The sequence below is a fragment of the Botrytis sinoallii genome, assembly GCF_014898435.1.
Source record: "Botrytis sinoallii strain Bc 23 chromosome Unknown BSIN_007, whole genome shotgun sequence".
In the NCBI taxonomy this organism is placed as follows: domain Eukaryota; kingdom Fungi; phylum Ascomycota; class Leotiomycetes; order Helotiales; family Sclerotiniaceae; genus Botrytis; species Botrytis sinoallii.
This window is the reverse complement of record NW_024066034.1, coordinates 415093-437970: the sequence shown is the minus strand read 5'-3', so window position 1 is coordinate 437970 and position 22878 is coordinate 415093. Positions and strand designations below refer to the sequence as shown.

The window sequence follows — 22878 nt, the reverse complement described above, 5'->3', positions numbered from 1 at the left end:
TATCCAGCAAGTCCTCTCATTCTTTCTCCAGTCTCCAAAACACCTTGTCGTCAACCCCTCCCCTGTTGAAATTTCTCCTCCTGATGAAAATTATCTGATCAATCACCATCCGTGGCCCAAAAGGGTTAGAAGGTGGGGTCAACGTCACTACCGGAATGTTTGCCTTTGGCCTTTATGTTACCACTTTCGCCTTTGACATATTGAACCAGGATTCTGAATTCGGTATCCCTTTTTCACCAATCATGTTATGTGTATGGATTCAAGTGTTGCAGGTACGAGAGAGAGAAAGTGTTTTACGATGTATATTGTTATTAGAAGAATTTATATCTAATTCACACACTTCTCGATCTCTCCTATCTGTCTACTACCGGTTCATTTATACCTACCTACCCATATACTCCTCGAGATGTCCATTCGATCGATCGATCAATCATCTTACAATTATCCCTCATCATTTACTACCTACTATCTATCTTCACTCAACTCAAATATCATGTGACTGCTCCCGTCGCTATTACCCCTTCATTTGCATGCCAGTGTGGTATGGTGACGGTGGTGCGAAAACGGCTTCTTTTACGCCACAAACCACAGCCAAGTTTTGGACCATGCTCGCCATGTTCTTCTGTTCGCTTTCGGTTTCACGATTCCTGTCTCCATATATTTTAGTTGAAAGGGTACTCGAAACTAAATACAGATTAATCAACATCTATCCATCTATCCATCCATTCATCCATTCACTAACTACTCGAGTACATACTCCATACATTCCACCCCACCACAAACTGACATATCCATCATTAATCAATTCAATTCACATAAGGGTCCATTCTAAGCACCCCATCTACGTCTCCCCCTCCTGAATAAGCATCTAGTAATCTTATTATCATTATACGACAGCTCAAAGCAGTAGTGTCCCCAGTATAAAATCCCCAACGTAAAAATCAGCGTTCCAATGCCAAATCATCTTTAGGTAAAGCCAAGATATGGAATCATAATCTGGAGACGACCATCGACCTGTCAAACCGATGCAGGCCGGATAATCAATCTACAGTGTGACTGCAGCAAGTAATAAATCATAGCATTGTACGACCCGATGAAAATTATTCCCCTCAAGAGCCACCGTGCCATTGAAAATTTTCATCAAGACCAATAGAACCCTCCAATTCAACTCGAGGCATGCATCATCCGGCCATGAACTTAATCATTCAATACGAATATCTCCTGCCAGACTGATACATTCAAAAAACCCCTTCCATTCAAGTTACCCCGCGAAAAGCTTGGTCACCGAAAGTTTTGGTCTTGTATCTCACCTGATCCTCTACAATGGTACATCAATTCCCCGCGTGGTATTTATGTAGTAATAGAAATAACAAGATATTTTCGTTCCAATTGCACAGTCCTCGTCGTCTTTTCTTACGACTATCGCCATTTCTGGTCCGAATGAGAATAGGGGCCCCCACAAATCCACATCTTTCCGGGACCGGCTGCACCGGGTCTCCTCTCCGTGGACTGGGTTTCGTGGCAGAACACAAAGCCGCGTTGTTCCTGTGTGGAGAGTATGTGCTTCTGGACCTCATGTCTTCAACTGACGGTGGCTCCGTTCACCGTCCGTAAATGTCTCATGGATGTTCCCCTCCGTCAATTTGACGAGTTTCCATCAACTCCGCCGTTATTATTAAGTCCACAATTGTTGCTGTGGTTGGAGCTCGTAATTAGCTGAGTTTTTGAAGGTATCCTTGTGCGATCAAACGTTCAACGTCCCCTTGGCGGACATAAAATTGCGAATTTTTGGTAAGGTTGATGGTACTGCATTATGATCATGTCAACGAACCTCCATCTAATTGGTGTGCTATTACTTACCCATATTCTGTCTGGATTTCTCCGGCATCCTTGAGGACCCGAACATCAATGAACAAATCTCTGGGAGGTTCAAGACTACCAGTCAGATCAATATCGGTCCAATGTCCTTTGAACGCAGCGAGTAAATCGCTATATTGCCTGACGTATTCTTCCTCTTCCGGGCTTAAACTACTGGTATTTCCCTCACCATTTCCTAAATCAGACCCTCCGTTCTGCCCCTCACTTGTGATGCGATGTTGTTGTGCAGCGAGATCCAAAACATCACTGCCATTCCATGCCATTTCTTCAAGCTTGTCGGTTCGTGTACGATGATATGCGAGGAGACATCGTTTGTTCCTTCGCATACACAGGTGATCAACGAGGAGAGTGCATGCTGTCGCAGGGTCGGCAGATGGATCAAACGAGCCACCGATGGATTGTAAAATATTCGATGCGTCTTTGTCTAAGTCTCTAACCTCCCTAGTGACGGCGCGAACCATTTCAGTCTGATATGGAGGAAGATGTTCGAGCTTTTGAGTTCTTTTGGCATGTTGAACCTGATCATTGATTAGAAGAATGATTCATAGGTGACAGTGGATTGACTGACCAATTTATTCCCTATATCTCCGTACATTCTCAATGATCTGCCTTGTTTAGTTGTGTATCAAATCTCACCCTAGATCTCGCCCTGAGTTTACTTGAGTATCATGTCCTCAGTATCGCGTATCACATATTTGAAGTCGCGTAGAGCAAAATGAACCAATTGACCCCTCCAAAGTTACGGTAGAAAAAAGTGGGCCATGATGGCTAAATTAGTTTTACCTTGGAACTTCAAAGTTCAAATGGACTTTCTCCTTCATTTCATATTTTCACCATTTTCATGGTCGTACTATTAGGCAATAATTACCAATGAATAACTGAGCCGTACCAATGAGAAGTTTTTGATTAGGTATATATTCATGTCTGGTATTCAAGGTACATCACAATAGAGTGACACAAAGTTGGTACTGGAACGGCAATTTGCATGATACAATGCCTTTGTTAAGGCTCGACTGCCCTCCTTATTAGACAAACCCCTTGTCCACGATTATATCCTCAAACATATACAACACAGCAAGACATGACTAATAACTACATTGGTTCGTGAAAGTTTCACGGGAAGAGCTATTAAATAGGACATGCCTCATACCAGCTCTACATAAATTTGGCTGGCTATGAGATGCAACGTCCAATCCTATCTACATACATCATGGGGCAGATTTATGTTCTCAGCAATCGCCGAACTTTTCCATACAGAAGGAAATTGACAGAAGATTGAACCACACCAGTACTCCGGGAAATGCACATAACGAAAACCTCCTTCTCCATACCAAATGCATTGAACGAATCCATCCTGTACACGAGCGACCACCCAAACTCCATCAACTCATTAGATCATTCTATTCCTCACCAGCTCCCATCCAGTTATCAAACTCTCGACCACTATCCAGTGTTTCAATCTGCCATCCTTCTTGATGTCCTCGCAAAACATCCATCTGTTGATCATGGATTTGTCCTTTGTCGGCATGCTGTTCGGGGAGATATTGAAGAGCAGGATCCATCTCCCTATCATTCATTCCGTACCCAGCTTGCCATGCTTGCTCTGAATCATGATTACTATCAAAATACACTCCATCAGGATGACCTTCATGATAGTTGTTATTCTCGTAATGACCGTGGTCTTGAGTCATCAAAGAAGGATCTATTCTGAAATCTGGCTGAGGCGAGGGTGTATAGTGCGGTTGAGGGTGCATGATATCGAAATCCTGTCCTCCCGGAATACTAACTTGATACGAATGAACACCTGGAGCTGGGGTCTTTTTGATGATGACATCTTCGACGCCGGCTACTAAGGGGTTACTTTGAATGGTCTGCTGATAGTATTCTCCAGGTTGCATACCTGCTTGATTGTACTGAGCGGGAGGCTGCTTTCCCGGATTCGCAATTTGATACGAGGATTTGTTATAGTTGGCATAATTTGGCTCCATAGAATGTTCGCGCGAAGAGTAGTGGTAAGCAGACCTGGTCGTAGGATACAAAACGGGCTGTTGCTGCATGGGTCTCTGTTGGTTGCGAAGATTCCGTCTCTTCTTTGACTGACCTCCTCCTTGCCAATCGAAATCAGTCAAATCAGAATCATCAGAAGCAATGTCTTCAGACATCTTCCTCTTAGCGGCTTTACCAGCACCAGGTTTTGTTGGAGAGAACTTGTATCCCGGATGCGCGTTCTGATGATTGATTCGTTCAATCCTGGCCCATTCACTAAACTGCTCTTTTACAGCATCGGGTTCCAACGGCCAACTATCACCACAGACTTGAGAAACAACTTGATGGTTATTTTGTAGGCACCAATCTTTCGTTCGGTTCTGATACGCTTTGCGATAGAGCATGAAGGAGTTCATTGGTCTCTTGACTTTCCCTGGAACTTTGCCCTCATCTACCTCCCGTCGTCTCTCGTCGGCCGACCTATTCACGTATGTTTCGATATCGGCAACTGGAACATGTTTCCAATCTTTGGTGAGCTCACTCAACGGTTTATCCAATTTTGCCACCTTCTTCTCGGCCTTCACCTTCTCCTTCTTAGCCTTCTTCATTTTTGGCGATTTCTCTGCTCGATGACGTCCCTCAGGCATGGGTCTCAAAATTTGATGTCCACCTCGTTGAATTGTAAGGCCACTTCTCGTTCTTATCATATCTTGGGATGGAGGAGTGGGCGAACTGGCTGGTGTGCTGTATTGATCCTGATACACGGGTCCCTGAAAATCATGATACTCCTAATTCCACTATTAGCTTAGGAAGGCAGACACAAGTTGTTCAGCAACTCACATATTGAATTCCTAATCCAGAGTCTTGGTGTTGATGCAGATATGGATAGCTAGTCTGTTGCGGTCTGCGCATGTATTGATCTTCATGCGAAATGGGTGAATCGTAATGTGTCTGCATGTGAATACCTTCATCTGGGTCGTATTTTGGTTGCGGATAAGATGTATTGGCGTTGTGCGCTACCAAATGATGAAGATCGTGTTGGAACATTTCGCTATTCCTTGATGGTGGTGGTGATAAGGTCATGGTTTTTGCTGATAGGAAATTTGGAACTTTTGGTGAAAGAGGTAGTTGTACTTCGGAGAAGTAGGGCCACCGGCTTATAAAGGGCTTTCTACCAGTGTAGAATATTCACCATAGATCAGCTTATTATTGAAGGTGAAAGGCCCGACTTCACAGACTCTATGACAATTCAAGTGAGGTGAATTCTTCTCCAATCTGTTTTCGACAATATTTGTCGGATTGTTGGAGCCCCGCTTTCGACTTGTGTCTGTGGCTCTGTGATGAGATATATGAATTACCTGCTGTTACTTTTGCTTTTGTTGATGATGGATGTCTCCCCAACCTCGGACGGAGAAGGATTGTAAGAAGCAAGTGAGACCCAAAAGGTGTTCCTTTTCAAAGTTCTGGAAATTCCAAAGAAGTTCTTTGGAGAGTAAATGGTTCATCTGAAGTTCCAATGCTAGGTTGAGGTCTGAGAAATTGATTCAAGTGGGACCTTTTTCTCTTTTCTCTCAGGACCGTGCAGTATCAAAAAGTTTGGGATGAACCTGTGGCTTCCTGCAGACCGCGCCGTCTTCCCTTCGGAGGCTTATGTTCTGGAACCGTGGTGTCAAGCAAATTAGATGTAGGTGTCCAGTGATGAGTACCCCTGATAGCAATGCAGAGGCTCTAATGTTGCTATGGTATCAAAAAAAATATTATTTTCTTTGTCTTGATGTTGCTGCAGCTGTGCTGAGTTGTTGTTGAAGTAAGCAATGAAATCTGAGCACCATACAACACGATAATCCAGCCGTGCAAGAGTCTTTGTTTTGAAAGGATTAAATGAAGAGAAAGGATTTGATCCGGTCTTTATGTATTCGAGAGATGGGTGTTGATGAAAGCTAGTGAAGAAATTGAGTAAAGAACCGTTTTCAGCCAATCACTGCTTTCGATCACTTTGTATATTTTCATACATTTTCATGAGGACTCTCTACAAACCTTCCAGAAGCACATCTTAATTTTTTCCATCATGAATTGCATTCAATTGTTAGAGTGTCTCTTCTCTAAATTCGTTGAAAAGGAAAATAAGCATGATATTATGGTTGTATTTGTCTCGGAAATTTATGTCATGGATGTTGTATCATGATGTGACCTTTGATTTTTACCACGCTACCAAATGCTCAATTCAATTATTCAATTATACCCATCACATTTACAAATAATAAAAAGATTGCAGATTGCATATCGAGGTAAACCATACAAACAAACCTCTTACGGAGACATTGATTAATTTCACGAACAAATGGTAAGTGCACTTCCCCACCAGTTCATGCACATGTAGGTACACAGTAGGTAAATGACATTTTCGTAATCGCGAATAGATGGATAGATGGATCGATTGCCAAGCTAGTAATAAGTAGTAAGTACATATTCCAGCGGCAAGCAAAGCAACTTTAACTTCAAATACTTAGGTAGGTGGAATGGAATGGAATTACACAATAGGTTTCTGTGTTTCTCAGTAGTAAGGTTAGTAGCGCGGTAGTTTGGATACGGGATTCAAGATGCGGGGAGTGGCGGTAAGTTGCGAGGAATGTAATGTTGTGGGTAGAGTCTAGGGCCTGGATCTGGGTGTGGGTAGCAGGTAGGAGGTAGGAGGTAGCTTGGATTGGATTGGATTGGATTGGTTACACGAAATGGTGGGTTGGTTTGGTTTGGGGATGAGGGGGGGAGGAAGAGGGAGAGGGAGATGGAATGTGGTGTGGAATGTGGAATGGAGGTTTGGGGTTAGTGGGTTTTGGGTTTGGGGTTAGTAGATTAGCGGTTTGTGGCTAGTGGTTAGTGGAGTTGGAGTTCTTTATTCAGCTGGATTGTGGGGGATGGGGTGGGGATGAGGGTGAGGGTGTGGGTGAGGGTGTGGATAATGTTGAAGATGGATGGAGATTTGAATTTATATATTTTTTTTCTCTGGGAGGGGGAAGTTAGTTTTGGAACGCGGTTTAGATTGATTGACTGAATGAATGACTGGCTGACTGACTGTCAATAATGATTCTTGAGGGAAAGCAGTCATAAGAATAATGGATGAATGACGGATGGAAGTTTGATACGTTCTGTGATGAGATGGATAATGGAACTTCTTCTCGGTGACTAATACCTAGTATACTATAGTTGGGTTGATATTTGAGTATAGAAAGTGTTGTGTTGTGATGTATGTATGTATCTATATGTGTAGAGCGTGTCGGCCTTGAAGTACTTCGTTCATCTATTTTTGATTATTCGTTTCGATCTTTCTACAGTCTATAGTCTACAGTTTACAGTCTACAGTTTACAGTTTACAGTTTGAAATCTACAGTATATAATCTCAATGCTGAATAGTAGTAATGATTCCACGGGGCAATAGGTAAGTAGGCAGGTAGCTAGATAGCAAGTGGATACACAGATAGAGAAGAATAGCTACTATGTGTATGTATGTATGTATGTATGTATCTACGTACCCGTAAATAAGGTTACCACCTACCTACGTAGTGAAAGATTGGTTCGCGGCTATCGCTATCGGGTGGCTGCATTGGTTTCATTTCATTTTATTTCATTTTCATTTTCATTTTCATTCGGGATACTTGTTTGGTGAGGGATTGTTTCGTTTATTCAGTATTACTAGGTAGGTAGGTACTTACTGTACTTCCGGTTCGAACTTCGGCTCGGTTCGGTTGCTTGGGTAGACTGGGGAAGAGAGGATTGGGATGGGTTTGTTTGATTGATTGATTGTAGTCTGTCGGTCTATAAAGATGGAATTATTTAAGGAAATATTTGAAGGGGATGAATGAATGAATGAATGAATGCTCTTTTGATTTTTGGGTCTGTTTTTGATGGGTTGGGGAAACAAACTTCGGATGAATGAATGGATGATTGAATGATAGAATGAAGGGGGTTTGTTTATCTTTAGCCATTTCCTCTTTCTTTTCTTTTTCTCTTGTAGTATGGATGTCTTTTGGAATTTCGTGAATGAAAGGAGGAGTTTCATTCATAAATTTATTAAACGTTCATCTATCCACCTGGGCATCTATCCATTCATTCATTCATTGAATAAATATTTCCTCCTCAATATACCTAGGTAGGGATAAATTGTTGTCGCTGCAGATTGTCGTAATAATACCACACGTATAGGTTGGTGCGTGCTTCGTCTCTGTTCACTCCTGTTTTACATCCACATCCACATTCACGGACCATGATAATTTTCATGCCCAACTATTATGGATCATGGCTGACGGATTGATGAATAGATGGCTGATTGAAGAATGTCTGATTGAGTAATGGATGGATTGGCTTGTAGTTGGAAAAGTATCTGTTCTACACGGTTCTTCCTGGAATTGGATATTCGTTGAAACTCACCGAGCGGATGGAACGTGGTGTCTCAAATAAGGTTATTTCGCTTCCGGGTTTCTCCGGTTGGGGATGACAGTGAGGTTGAGAGGGAGAAGGAGAGGGAGGTGGTTTGTTTGGGTGCGGAGAGTAAAGAGGAAAAGGATGGAGAGGAGAGATTTAACGAGATGGGTGAGTGGATTGTTGTGTGTGTGTGTGTATATGTGAGTGGATGGTGGTGGACTGGGGAGTAATTTTGAGGGTGCGATATGATTTACCAAGATGCGCAGTGCTACTCAGATGGAGATGGGAGGTAGATTTGCGGGAATCATTGGATATTATTTGCTTGGGAAGATCTTGACTGTCGCTTTACTGTTTCGTTTTGCATTGAGTGGGGAGAGAGGAGTTGTGGAGAGATGAGTTGGGGAGAAGTAAAGGGAAGCACTGGTATGACGGGATAGATTTGGTGATGAGATGAGAGAGAAGTAAAGGGGCTCACGGATAGTAAGGCGATATCTTGTGAGCGCGGTATGGTATGCTAACGGTATACCAGGAGGAGAGCAGACGGAGTAGCTGACAAACGAGTAGTAGTTACAAGTTACACGACAAAGAGACTTTGCGCCAAGAGAAAAAGAAGATGTGTGAGGGGGGGAAGAGAGAAGAGGAAAGTTTGGAATGATAGATGACTCTAGAGGTTACGGGGACCGCATTCGTATTTCAATATCGCATTTCGATATCAAGATGATAAAAATGTAGCTGTGTCTATGTCTGTGTATAACTGGATTGGAATCGATGATGAGGAGAGATACATGATACATGATACATGATACATGACGATTGAAGGTTGAAGATTGCAGATTTTGCCAGGGACGCGGTGAGATATCTGGTTTGGGCATTACCACCATCATCTATAACAAATCAAAAACTACGGATACCGAAATCAACATACATCTATCTCAGCTTCATGCCGCGTTCGGATGATATTCAAACTTACAAATAAACAGTACCCGTGGTTGAAACCACATCCACATCATTTTGCATCAGCGTTGATGTTAAAAAACGAGCAATATCTAATTATCTTCCTAGCAGCTGACCTTGAAGCAACTAGGTAACAAAGAAATAGAAGTCCATATCTGCCTTGATTTCTAGTCGCCGAGCTGGAGAGATAGTGAAGTCAAAATCTGTTTCCTGCTTTTTGCGGAATGTGGACCTTGGATTAGGTCGAGGAAGGGCGAAAGAACAAGAGGTGATTACTGATATTTTGTTTATTTCATGAATGCAATGGATGAGCTTGCTGGAATGAGGTCGAGATGCATTTAAGTGATTTGCATTAGCAAAAAAAGATGTATCTGCCGCACCTTGATTTGATGGGTAAAGATATACCAAGAGATTTGGACTCTCCCACGGCTACGGAGCAACTGCCAGTGACATTCATATGCCAAGTCAAAACACACATGATAGATATCAAGCGCGAAAAGATCGATATACAACAAGAGATGAGATGAAATGGATAGAGTAATCGTGTTCTAGCGTCAGGAACTGCTGTCGTTCTTGTCAGTAGCGGGGGCGGAACAAAGAAGCGTGATGCGCGTGGTTAGAGGGTGGAGTAGGCGAGGATTGGTAGTGGAGTTTACCGTCTTTTAGTTTGGGCAGGGAAGGAAGTAGGTATGTTACGGCTATTTTGGGAAATACAGATAATATTTTCTTTGTGAGTGGGGATGGGATGAGGAGTAGATTGTGGAATTTTCCGTTGTGGTATGTTTTTCCAGATCGTAGTTTGTGAACTACAATCGTGAACTGCGCAATCTGCAAATGCTCTAGATGATCAAGAGGCGAAATGGATATCTTCACCAGATACCTACACATATCGTGATGAATAATACCTAGGTACGGTGAAGTGCTAGTTGAGGCGATTAATACGGCGTGGATTAGATACATACATGTTGTACATCTATCTATGTCTTTGTCTATCTCCATGTTTGCGAATCCGCGGTCAATTCAGATATGCAACAAAACTTTTTTTCCAACTCCTGGTTCTTTGTTTTGGAAATGCTGGGAGACCAATTAGATTGATGGTCAAGAAAAGTCGCTGGATATCATAGGGATCCCATGTTTGCGAATCCGCGGAAATTTCAGATATGCAACAAAACAGTTTCTGGGCTTGTGATTCTTTGTTTCGGAATGGGGGGACAGGCCAATTAGATTGGTGGTAAGAAGAAGTCACTGGGTTGAGATGAAAATTGGATAAAGAAAAGATAGGGAGTCTATCGGGAGAACGAGGTGGAGTACGTGCAAGTGGTATATTTGGAGTTTGGTAGGAAGATTGGCGATGCGAGGAGATCTGGATAGTGGAATTTGCATGAGTCGTCCATGTTGGTATATCTCGAGCATGGATGGATGGATAAAGAGAGATGTTCTGGTAAATATCAGCTACTGTAGTGATTAATAGCGATACGAGAGTTCTAGATGGTACGCGGAATTTTCTTGGGTTGTGCTACATGCGTTCGTTACATATACTTTACATTGCAGATGTTTTTGCATGAGATTTTTTGTGTTTGGAACCATATCATGGTATTTTAATTTGACTCGGTTATGAAAATTTGGCGCAACCTGTATGTATGTAATACTAATCTTTGTTAAAACCTCAGGTCATAATACGTGGATAAATTGGTCGTTCTGCTGACGATAGTAAAGTAGCACGAGATTGTTACCCCTTTCCCCATATTAATATTACCGAGCCCAACCAACGGTTACCCCAATCACAATAATCTGTCTTATCATGACCTAGCATCAAACCGCCATCGCAAACATTATACTAATAATCCCCACCCCACTAAACAAGTCTATCCTTCACTCCAGAATCCTATTGATCCCTCCATTAGGAAATAATACCAAATCTCCCTTTGTGAGAATTAAAATCCATCAACAAGTAATCTACCCACCGAAAAACAACTCTTTATCTCTATTCCCTACACTTGCCAAGAAAATCCTCATGTATCATTTACAATATACTACACCTAGTACTCTACTTGCCAAGCTCCCATCCTCCCATCACAACATCACGACCTGGACTTGTAGGTCGAAGCTGGAATGAGATATTGAAGCCGCCACTGAAAATCCGAAATCAACCGCACATCGAACTGCTAAACTTAAGCAAGAAATCACTATCCTATCCCAAGATCAGAAATACAAACCAAATTACCTCCCCTTGAAACCAAAATCCAACATAAACCAGGGCAGTACGCCAGAAACCAAAGAGAAAAAATGCCACGCAGTCCTGCCGGCTACGAAGAAATACGCCCGGGGAAAAAGGGGTTTAATACCTATAATGATAGTGATAAAAATGACACTCACATGCCAATGAAAAGAGGAGAGACGAGTCGAACCCCACTGCGCAATCGTGGATGGGTGCAGATACTTATCGTTGCATTTTTGTCTCTGATATTTTTTGGGATGGGGACAGCGGTTGGAAGGAGGTTTCCGAGGGGAGACAGGAAGTGGGGGATGTTGGGTAAGTTTTTTCAGTTTTGTAATGACGGCTGGGCTTAGGTTTTGCTGTTGGTTAAGCGTGGGAACTGAATGAGTGGATGAGTAGACTGGAGTTTAGAGACTGAAAATTTGCTGATGAGAGATATAGCACCTCCAGGATCGATAAAAGAAACTTGGTATCCTAATACTACGTTTTCCATGAAACCGACGCCGGAATCGGAAGCCGCTTGGGGATCTTTAATGCCAGGTTAGTTTCTATATACATGTTTTATCAGCATTCGTTTGAATTACACTAATAACTTTGTAGTGGGCAGAGGATTTATATATCGACCTGAGATAGCACCGATTGTAAAAAGTGTCTCAGTATTCCATCAATTGCATTGTCTGGTATTTTTCCCTTCCCTTTTCCTCCTTCTCCGTTCCTCTCTTTTCTACCCCTATCTCAATCGCATAACTAGATTGACACTTCTTTAGCACGGCCTCCGTACCTCCTACTACGATCTACACTATCAAATTGCGCGCGCAGCCGGGGGACCCATCGATCCATTTCTTGAGCAAAAGGCCGCGCATACGCATATAGAGACTGCGCATCAAAAACATTGTTTTGATTATTTGCGACGTGCGATAATGTGTGCTGCAGATACGAACTTGGAATATGTTGATCCAGTTACGGATGATACAACGGGGTGGGGGAGTGAGAGGGTTTGTAGGAGTTTCGAGGATGTAAAGGGGTGGGCGGAGAAGTGGGCTAATGGAACGGGTGGAGGGATTGCTTAAGTTGTGGGGTGGATGGATGATGGAGAAGGGGGAATGTAAGAGCAGGGCCTTATAGGGCTTCTGAAATTTATAGGACCATTGTTGTAATGATGGGCATCAGAAAATGCTAAAGATTAAGCGCAATTGGTGACTGGCAATCGCACTTCTATAAAGTAGAATATCCCCAGAATAGATGAACGGATACAACAGTAGTTATGCATACGAGTAGATTCTAGATCTCAAACTGGAAATTTATTTTTCCGTGTCCATCTTTGAGTTGTCGGAGGCACTTGTCCCCAAGCCAGCAAGGATAAAAGAAAATATACTCAGAAGTCTCGTCATCCATATCGAACAGTATGAAACTTCTTACTATCCATTCTTGCTTATTGACTTTGAAGAGTGGCCACACGCCAAGTGAAAAGATAAGCTTGATGGGGGATCTGACTAGTATTAAGGTGGCATATTGTAAACCTTTTGGAAACCGTTTGATGAGAATGGCAAACAATACTGAGTATGGGCTATCATCAGCCGTGTTTATTCAAGACCTGCAAAAAGATTTCGCTACTGCATACCAATTAGAGTCTGGGCAAGCTTCGTATTAGATCCCCACCCTGATGAGATGATTGCTAATAATGTTGAACTGTAGAGATGGAAGGCATAAAGATAAGTCATCAAGGTAGATTCAGTACTACTCTCGGCATGGAGGATTTCCTAGTCGTAAACACAGTGGCTTGAGGTAATTGAGAATCAAGAGGTCGGTAGATAATATTGAGACGATGATTAAAGGTATCAACTTCTGGCGCAATGATGTCGCATAACAAGAAGCACACTCGGTTTAGCATCCGTAACCACAGCTCTCATTAATCATCTATCTTCCTAAGGTTCTCAACAACGCCCGACTTAACAGTGTTTTGTCATCTACTTCAGCAATTTCTCCTCTGGAGGGGTTTGGACAGGGATATGATCTGCAAATGAAGATTCTGATTGGGTTTACGGCGGCGCAGTTCTTGACTTTGTCGTTAATGTGGAATTGAAGAGAGGGAGCAATTGGGTATCCGCAAAGCAAAGGAGCGTTAAGGAGGAAGGTGGTGAAAGAAGAAGGGAGACCAATTGATGGGATACACATGCAAGTTCGTCTAATGTAGCTCGATGTGCATTCATTCCATCGTTTCATAACACGTCAGAATGATTCTCACACATTATACTGTCAATATATGAAATATGGGGCGAAATAAGGCTGAAAAGCTGATGAGGTTTATGTAAATAAAATAATACTTCTGACATGTGCCGGAGGAACCGAAATTTAGTAGCGACGATCATGTCTCAAGTTCCCCACGTGACCATAAAGTTACCGTTCTTTCCATTTGCATTAGCCACTTTCACTGCATTTAATATTCATGTGTTGCCGAATGCCGTTCAAGTCGAGCAACATTGGTTCATTTTGGTTCATTTGCATATACACCTTTGCGTCTATCTCCAAACTGGTACTAGGTATGGAGAATCCATGTGCATTATCTGGAAGTCTGTGCCGTATATTTGCTGGACAGATATCACTTGTAACATTGTCTCATATGTTTCAAAGTAGTCGGGTTGGTCCAGCCTGCAATATGAATACGATGGATGATACGACGATATCCTTCTCTTCATTCTTCTATAAACTCCGAATATTCTAATACGAGTTGTCTCTTTATTATAATCTTATTCTGACTTTGGGAACAAGAGGAAGTCCGCACTTTCTCTCAAATCCATGCACAACCACCCCTCCCCTCTCAGCCCCGTACCTTTATCAGCCACAATAGCCTTGTTTTAAAATAGCATCTTACCCCTGTCGCTTCCGAATCTTACCGTTTGTAGTATAAGTGCAACTGAAGCTCGTGTAAGGAATTGGTTACAGAAGCCATTTCAAAAAGTCAACCGCAATCTTTGATATTCAAGAAAAACAGAATAATTCAAAGTATACGACGTAATCGAGGAACACGGAATCTAAGGTCTTTCAGATTGCCAACGAATTGAAAGAAAAGCGATACGATCCTAGCGATTATGATAACGACTTGAAAATTAAAACGATCCGCTCCACGCGTTGGTCCCTGGGGAAATCTTGCGAACTACTACGTTGCGATTGCGATTACAGATTTTTGCAACGGCACACTCGAAAATATATAGGGATAATTGGCTGGCTTTCTGAACACGGAGATTAGGCAGAATGCCTCCAAATAACACCAATGGTTCCAATAATTTATCGAGCCCTCCTCAATCGATACCTTTACGAGATCTAACACGGCCACCTGATTCTGCAGATTTGGGAGATGGATCGCGGCGGCACACACGAGGGAGGAGTCTTTTGGCAGGGGGAGGTCTTCGTCCGACGGGAAGTCTAAATGCTGGTACTGGGTATGAAAGGCTAGGGGATTCTTCTCCCAGTCCAGGAGGGAGACCGGATCGAACAGGTAGCTCAGCGATACCTCTGACACTACAATCTACTATTGGGGAAAGGCACGAAAATGAAATAGAAACCCCTACATCGCCTGTGGGAAACCCTGCAGATTTTCAAGCAGCAATGGGATTCGCTGGTCTAAATGTACCGGATATCAGTTTATCTCATGCTCCGCGAGAAAGGTCCATGTCTTTTGGATCTCAGCACTCTCTCACACCTTATGCGCACTCTTATGGGGACATGGGAGATAACGACAATTCATATTTTCCCTCCGATTCTGACCAGATACCTTTGACGGATTCGAACCATCTGCAGCCCATGGGCGGGACACAACCCACTACTCCAGATGGGCAGCGACATGATAGGTCTAGCTTTCAATCTATCAATTTCAACTCACCAAGTTCAAACTACAGAGGGTCTAGACTAGGTGATGATCTTCCTAATGCGGAAGCAGGTTACTCATCATATGGTACAAGGTCAAGGTCGCAAAGTTATGGAGCTAACCTGTCACCCAGTGGACGCAGATCTAGATCTCCATCTACTGTGGGGGCTCTATCCAGAGCTGGGTCGATGGTGAGGGCTATGTCGCAACGTGTGGTTAATCTGAGTGGTGAAGCCGAGGTCATCGAAGAAAGCGCTAGGAGACAAGCGCACAGTATTGAGGAACCATTTTTCCCTTCGCGGAGATCATACGAACCGAATGTCGAAGATACAGCTTACCGGCCGAATACGATGTTTCCTCCATTTGAGAAACCCCCGTCAAGGACTTTGGATGGACCTGGAACGGATCAATGGCAGGCACAGAATCCTCCTAACCCTCTCAGAGGAAAAACACTAGGAATTTTTTCACCGGAAAACAAGCTTCGGCGAAAACTTTGCGATTTTCTGGTTTATCCTATCACTGAACCAGCAATTCTCATATTGATTGTCATACAAACAATTCTCCTTGCGATAGATGCGGCTCCTTCTGTTTATACTCACCCTCGGCGCCCTGGATGGGGCTCTAAAACCGACTGGGCTTTACTGGGCCTCTTTATAATTTTCACGCTGGAAGTGATTGCACGTGTTATTGTGTCCGGTTTCATTATTAATGCAGCCGAATACAGTACAATAGACCGGCAACGTGGAGCCAGGGCAGCAATCGTGGACAAGTACCGATCGATATTTGCACCTCAGCGAAAATCATCTGTCAGAAGAGCCCAAACATCATCTTCCGAGGAAACCACCAATACACAAATGCCTATCGTCAATACCTTCGCTCAAATGCAAGCAATGACCAGCACTGTCGAGCAAGCCCAGCGATTGCAACTAGCTAGGAGAGCTTTTCTCAGACATTCTTTCAATCGACTCGATTTCGTCGCAGTCGTATCTTACTGGGCAGCGTTTGCCATCAGTTTTCTTGGAGTAGAGCATGGCTATCATCTTTACCTATTTCGCATGTTAAGCTGTTTACGTATTCTTCGATTACTTGCCCTTACAAACGGTACTGCTGTAAGCCTTACATTGCTCTCGCTTTCATGTGCACTTCTAACATAGCATCTAGATAATTCTTCGAAGTTTGAAAAAAGCGACTCCATTGCTACTCAATGTTTCCTTTCTTATTGGATTCTTCTGGCTGTTGTTTGCCATCATCGGTATACAAAGTTTCAAAGGAAGTCTTGATCGTCAATGCGTATGGATCGACCCTGACGACATCCAAAATGCGCAAAATACAGCATTCGTCAATAGCAACCAATACTGCGGAGGACAGTTCAACAAGGACAACTCGTCTCATGATCCCTGGATGAAATCAACCGACGTGAACAATCCTTTCTACCCTTTAGACTTTGGAGCCACTTCGTCCAAAGGTTACTTGTGCCCCGAGGGATCTTATTGTCTTCAACTGCCTCCTGATCAACTTCCTTTCAATGGAACTGTCAGTTTTGATAACATTGCACAGTCTTTGGAACTCGTGTTCGTTATTATGACAGGTAACACGTTTACAGATCTCATGTATTACACCACAGATTCAGACTATCTCGCCGCCGCAATCTTCTTCGCAGGAGGAATTGTTATTATGATGCTTTGGCTTATGAACTTGCTGATAGCCGTCATTACTTCATCTTTTCAGGTTATCAGAGGAGAAGGCAAAACAAGTGCATTCGCTGCCCATGCTGATGATGATCATCCCGATCCAAATGTAAACATGCCACGACAGGTGAGCAAGCTAAGACAGATGTACGATAAAACATATTGGCTCTGGATCGCTATTATTGTCTATGATCTCATAGCTCAAGCTTTCCGGAGTTCCGATATGACGGATTCTCGCTCAAGATTCATCGATCTTTCGGAAGTGGCGGTAACATTCTTGTTGTTAATCGACATCGGTTTGCGATTTGCCTCCGATTGGCGGGATTTCCACAAGCACAAGAGAAATTTATTTGACTTGGGACTTGCGATCATTACCACGGTGATTTTATTGCCACCCATTCGAAATTCAGGTCAACCTTATGCTTGGCTTACCGCATTCCAGATTCTCAGAATCTATCGGGTTGTCATGGGTGTCGAGATCACGCGATCCTTGATCATGTTGGTGTTGGGAAATGCAAGTGGTATTGGAAACCTTGTACTCTTCGTCTTTCTCATCACTTTCTTGGTTGCGATATTCGCAGTCCAGCTGTTTCGCGGCGAGATCCCCTCACATGATGACTCTGGAGAATATATACAAGTCAATTTCTCTACGATTTTCAATTCTTTCTTGGGTTTGTATCAAATTCTATCGAGCGAGAATTGGACCACACTTCTTTATAATGTTACCGGCATTGATAAGTCACGAAACACTGCTTGGATCGGTGCAGCATTCTTCATTGGGTGGTTTATTCTCGCCAACTCTATTCTGGTAAATATGTTCATAGCTGTCATTCAAGAAAATTTCGATGTTTCAGAGGACGAAAAACGCATGCAACAAGTGAAGGCTTTCCTGACCAGGAAAGAGGTCGATACCTCTTCTAGCAATCTCGCATTATCGTCTATCGTTCGATTTGGTCGCTCCAAAGCGAAAAAAGACCCCCTCGATTATGGGCCGGCAACCATGGAGATGCTATTGAAAGATGCGGTTGTTAAGGACTTTCTCGATGATGAAATTGTTCCGGGACAGCACGAACACAATGCGGAAAATGCTGCTGCAGAGGCAGCTGGTGTAAAGCCTGGATACTTATCCTCCGTCTGGGGTAATTTCGTGTCTAAAATCTGGAACAGGGAACCAAATCCCTTTTATTCCAACATATCGTTTTCTCTCAAGACCGATGACTCTAAAGGTACCAGGGCAATGGCGAAAGAAGCCGTCTCAGCCTCATCTCAGCGCAAGAAAGCCCAACGTGAATACTTGGCAAAACACCCATCTTACAATAATTCCTTGTTCGTTTTTAAACCTAATAGCCCTATCAGAAGGCTTTGTCAAAGATGCGTAGGGCCTGGGCGTGGAAGTGAACGTTTTGATGGTGTTGAGCCTGATTTGACCATTTGGTATGGCTTTTCGGCATTCCTGTACCTCTGCATTGTCGCAATGGTCTTGTTGGCATGTATAACCACACCTCTATACCAAAGAGAATACTTCATGGCCAATCCTGAGAAATCAACCGGGAATAATTGGTTCGTCTTTTGCGATTTCATCTTTGGGATCATTTTCACCGTCGAAGCTCTCATAAAAGTCATTGCAGATGGATTCTTCTGGACTCCAAACGCATACTACAGAAGTACATGGGGTCTCATAGATGGTCTAGTGCTTATCACCTTGTGGATCAATGTCATCACTTCATTGATGGACGATGGAGCAATTGCACGAGCAGTTGGAGCTTTCAAAGCCTTGCGAGCTCTCCGATTGCTCAATGTCAGTGATAGTGCAAGAAATACATTCCACTCTGTGATTCTTGTCGGTGGATTTAAAGTTCTTTCGGTACGGAATCTGTTTCCATATTGTTTAATGCTTCTGCTAACATGCTAATAGGCGGCCTTCGTTTCCATGTCCCTCTTAATTCCTTTTGCAATTTATGGGGTAAACCTTTTCAACGGCCAGTTGGAGGCGTGCAATGATGGCGACATCACTAATTTGACCGATTGTTCTGGTGAATTCTACAATCAGCCGTTTAGTGGTGATTGGAACATTGTTTCACCTAGACAAGTTGGAAACCCCTGGTACGATTTCGATAATTTCGGAGGCTCCTTATTCATCCTTTTTCAAATCGTATCCCAAGAAGGTTGGGTCGACGTAATGTTTCAGTCAATGTCCATTACTGGCCGTGGTCTTAATCCGGGTGATCCTACATCGCGCGAGTTCAATGCAGTCTTCTTCGTCCTTTTCAACCTTCTTGCCACGGTCTTCATCCTTACTTTGTTCATCTCTGTGTTCATGCGAAATTACACGGAACAAACGGGAATCGCATTTTTGACATCTGATCAGAGATCTTGGGTGGAATTGCGTAAACTTTTAAGGCAGGTTTCTCCATCTAAACGACCTTCCCAGAAAGATCCACGTCGGTGGAAAGACTGGTGTTACAAGAGAGCCACTCGAAAGCATGGAAAGTGGCATTCAGCTATGACCTTAACTCTTGTCTTCCATCTTATCCTATTGTTAGTGGAATTTTACCCCGAGCCACTATGGTGGGATAGAACTAGAGATTATATATTCTTGGCTTGCACAGTTTTCTATATTCTCAACATTTTTGTCCGTATAACTGGTCTGAGCTGGGCTCGATTTCAACGAAGTTCATGGGATGTTTTCTCGATTCTTGCAGTCTTCGGTACACTGGTCACGACAATCCTCCTTCTCACCAACTTCAAATCTCGAGTTTACGTTCAACTACACAAATTGTTTCTTGTTTCTATCGTTCTACTCTTAATTCCCCGAAATGATGCTCTGGATCAGCTATTCAAAACTGCAGCTGCTAGTTTGACAGCCATTGGAAATTTGTTGGCAACTTGGTTTGTCCTGTTTATGGTCTTTGCCATCGCTATGACTCAAACCTTTGGACTCACTCGATTTGGTGAACAAGAAACCGACAATCTCAACATGCGAACAGTACCGAAAACGCTTATGATGCTATTTCGTATGTCTTGTGGAGAGGGTTGGAATCAAATCATGGAAGACTATGCGACTATCACACCTCCATTCTGTACTCAAGGTGACGATTTCTTTGATAGCGACTGCGGAAGCCCTACATGGGCTCGAGTATTATTCATTTCGTGGAACATCGTGAGCATGTATATCTTCACTAGTTTATTTGTGTCGCTCATCTACGAGAGTTTCAGTTATGTCTTCCAACGATCCAATGGCTTATCTAAAGTTAGTCGTGATGAGATCAGACGCTTCAAAGAGGCTTGGGCTACGTTAGATCCGGATGGTACAGGATTTATCGAAAAGGAACATTTCCCAAGACTTCTGGGTGAACTCTCTGGTGTCTTTGAGATGCGTGTATATTCACATGAAGATTCGGTTCGCAGAATTCTCGAAGATATACAAACGGAACCAAGCAGTGGTAGAATGAATTCTATTTCAAGCCCCAGCGCTTCTAATGGTATTGATTTGAAGAGATTGAATGAAAGAATTTCTCAAATTGATGCCGGTAGAGTCAGAAGAGACAGAGCGAGATTTAATCTTTTCTATGAAGAGGTTTTAGTCTCGGCGGATCCTGATCGGGGTATTTCTTTTACGACAGTATTGATGGTTTTAGCTCACTATAATGTTATTAGTGACAATAAGAGCTTGAAGTAAGTTATTTGGGTGATTTTTGGTACTTAGCTAATGATTGATATAGACTTGAAGAATTTTTACGTCGCCGCGCACGTCTTCAAAGAGTGGAAGAAGAAGTCCGAAGACGAATTGTGGTTGGATTCTTCGATACTATGTAAGTTTTTGAAATTTCTATTCGTGCATATGTTTTAATTTACTAACCAACATAGGTACTGGTCCCGAAGATTCCGCAAACACATGGAAAGGAAAAGGTCTGGCCGAATGACGGATATTCCTCAATTAGGTCCCGAAGTTTACGTCGACGACGAAGATTCATCTACCCAGAAACATAAATCAACTGCTTCAGGAAGCGGGGCTTTACTTTCACCAACAGATATTACGGATTCGAGAAATTCGTTTATTACCCATGGACTTGATGGGGCACCACTTAGACAGAGAAGAGGAACGGATGCGGATATCGGACTGGGTTTGAATACTTCGCTCCCTTCAGTAAGCTCTGCAGTGAGTCCAACTTTGAGTCCGCTGAAAGCGCATGGACCGCGTGGATCGGCATTTTCGTTTGAAGGGGTGGGTGTAGGAGCTAGTGATGGGAGTGCAATTAATAGTACGGCAAGCAGTAGAAGGAATAGTGCGGTATCTGCGGAGAACGTCTTGGAAGTGTTGGATAATTCAGCATGGGGAGAGAGTATCAGGAGGAGTTTCACTACAAGGAGAAGTAGTAAAGGTGGGAATTAGGGGTTGTGAGGAGTGTTTATGTATTATTGAGGAGAAGGAGAACACATACACTGTAAAGGATTATGTATGGAGTTGCGGGCTTAAGCGAATCAAAAGGAAAAGAGAAGGGTCTAAATGAGTTAGGCATTGGATATATAGGTACTCTGGTTGGGGATGAGAGGCGTATGGAGGGAGGAGTTTTATTGGAATCGGAATTGAAGATAGATGGACTTGGATCTTGTTTTCCTCGTTCACTTGTTCACTTTGTTGTAATATGAGGGGAATGAGATGAGGATATATTTCCTTCTTGCTTGTATTTGTTTATTGGTGTGTTATAGGAGGGAGGGAAGGAAGGAAGGAAGGAAAGGAAAGGGAGGGAGAAAAATGCAGTGAGAGGTGGATATATGTTTGCATAGCTTATGGCGTTGAGCGATTACTTTTTACCTGTTTGTCTTTTCACCACCGTTTTTATGATAAATTTTATAGTTGATAGATTGGGGGTTGGGGGTGGCGAGTGAGGAGTGAGGAGAGTGAGTGAGTGGGTATATAGTGTATTGAAAGGGATAGATCGATCGATTGATAGACAGATGGGGATGGGAGTATATACATATGTGTGTAAACGATAAATCGAATCGAATCGAATCGAAGTGAAGTGAAATAACAAGTGAGATTCAACAGATCTCTGTTTATTTTATTTTATGATAACATGATGTGTTGTGGTGTGAGTAGAGGATTTTATATTGATGTTGGCTCAGGGGTTAGATAACAAATTGTCACAGGCACCTCTGGGAGCATTCAGAAGCTTTACCGCTAGGCCACAAAGCCAAAAGACTAGGAGGTAGAACTGGAAATTCTACCTTGCTCTCGCATATATAGCAGGACAGGACAGGAATCAGGTGATCAGAATGAGCTAGTGTCAACCCCGTGACACAAATCTCGAAATAAATTTTTAATCGCTAAATTATATAATTTGCTTTAATAAAAAATTGAAAGAAAAATCTAATATTATTCAAATTCATTTGTTAATTTAAAATAATGTTTTCTAAAAGAAATTATAAATTTTTAAATTTTATAATATATTTCAATCAGAAGAATTTATTTTTAATAAAAATTAAAAAAAATCTAATTACAATATTATAAAATTAATATGAAATGTATTTTTTTAAAAAAAAAAATTAAATTTTTATATTTTTGATTTAATTTTTTTTTTATTAATTTATAAATAATAACCAAAAGACCATTGTTCTCTGTAAGAAGTGACTGATTTAATAGTAAAGTGATTTGTACCTACTTTTTATTAATTATTTCGAATAATATACTTAATGAAATATCTTTATATATATAAGCTAATCCCTATTTTATTGAATCTATAAAATAAGACCTATAAATTCACAAGCTATATTACCGATTACAATTATATAAAAGAATCGTAATCCCTTTTTTTCCCTTTAATCTCAATAAGAAAAGCTTTACTTCACTATTACTATATCTTTCTATT

General features: G+C 42.3%; 4 protein-coding genes across 4 annotated transcripts; 2 read left to right on the top strand and 2 right to left on the bottom strand.

The window, feature by feature from the left end:
- Window positions 1-1712: 1712 nt before the first annotated feature.
- On the bottom strand, window positions 1713-2473 carry EAF02_004587 (uncharacterized protein; the record flags this gene model as incomplete). Its single annotated transcript, XM_038900635.1, has 3 exons — window positions 1713-1806; window positions 1861-2396; window positions 2447-2473. 3 exons carry the CDS (start codon window positions 2471-2473, stop codon window positions 1713-1715), a joined length of 657 nt encoding a protein of 218 aa, XP_038759147.1.
- An 805-nt stretch (window positions 2474-3278) lies between these two features.
- On the bottom strand, window positions 3279-4947 carry EAF02_004586 (uncharacterized protein; the record flags this gene model as incomplete). The annotated part of the gene is made up of 2 exons (XM_038900634.1): window positions 3279-4652; window positions 4705-4947. 2 exons carry the CDS (start codon window positions 4945-4947, stop codon window positions 3279-3281), a joined length of 1617 nt encoding a protein of 538 aa, XP_038759146.1.
- A 6576-nt stretch (window positions 4948-11523) lies between these two features.
- EAF02_004585 (uncharacterized protein) lies at window positions 11524-12525 on the top strand (the record flags this gene model as incomplete). Its single annotated transcript, XM_038900633.1, has 4 exons — window positions 11524-11770; window positions 11897-11995; window positions 12056-12135; window positions 12223-12525. 4 exons carry the CDS (start codon window positions 11524-11526, stop codon window positions 12523-12525), a joined length of 729 nt encoding a protein of 242 aa, XP_038759145.1.
- A 1667-nt stretch (window positions 12526-14192) lies between these two features.
- On the top strand, window positions 14193-22046 carry EAF02_004584 (uncharacterized protein). Its single transcript, XM_038900632.1, has 5 exons — window positions 14193-16429; window positions 16482-18872; window positions 18924-20683; window positions 20731-20820; window positions 20876-22046. Exons 1-5 carry the CDS (start codon window positions 14708-14710, stop codon window positions 21399-21401), a joined length of 6489 nt encoding a protein of 2162 aa, XP_038759144.1. The 5' UTR covers window positions 14193-14707; the 3' UTR covers window positions 21402-22046.
- The last annotated feature ends 832 nt before the right edge of the window (window positions 22047-22878 follow it).

Excerpts from the sequence above, each read along its gene's own strand:
- EAF02_004584 (XM_038900632.1), top strand. The coding sequence starts at position 14,708 with ATGCCTCCAAATAACACCAATGGTTCCAATAATTTATCGAGCCCTCCT. Across the intron at positions 18,873-18,923 it reads GTGGATTTAAAGTTCTTTCG|GCGGCCTTCGTTTCCATGTC; the intron begins GTACGGAATCTG and ends ACATGCTAATAG. Across the intron at positions 20,821-20,875 it reads GTTGGATTCTTCGATACTAT|GTACTGGTCCCGAAGATTCC; the intron begins GTAAGTTTTTGA and ends TAACCAACATAG.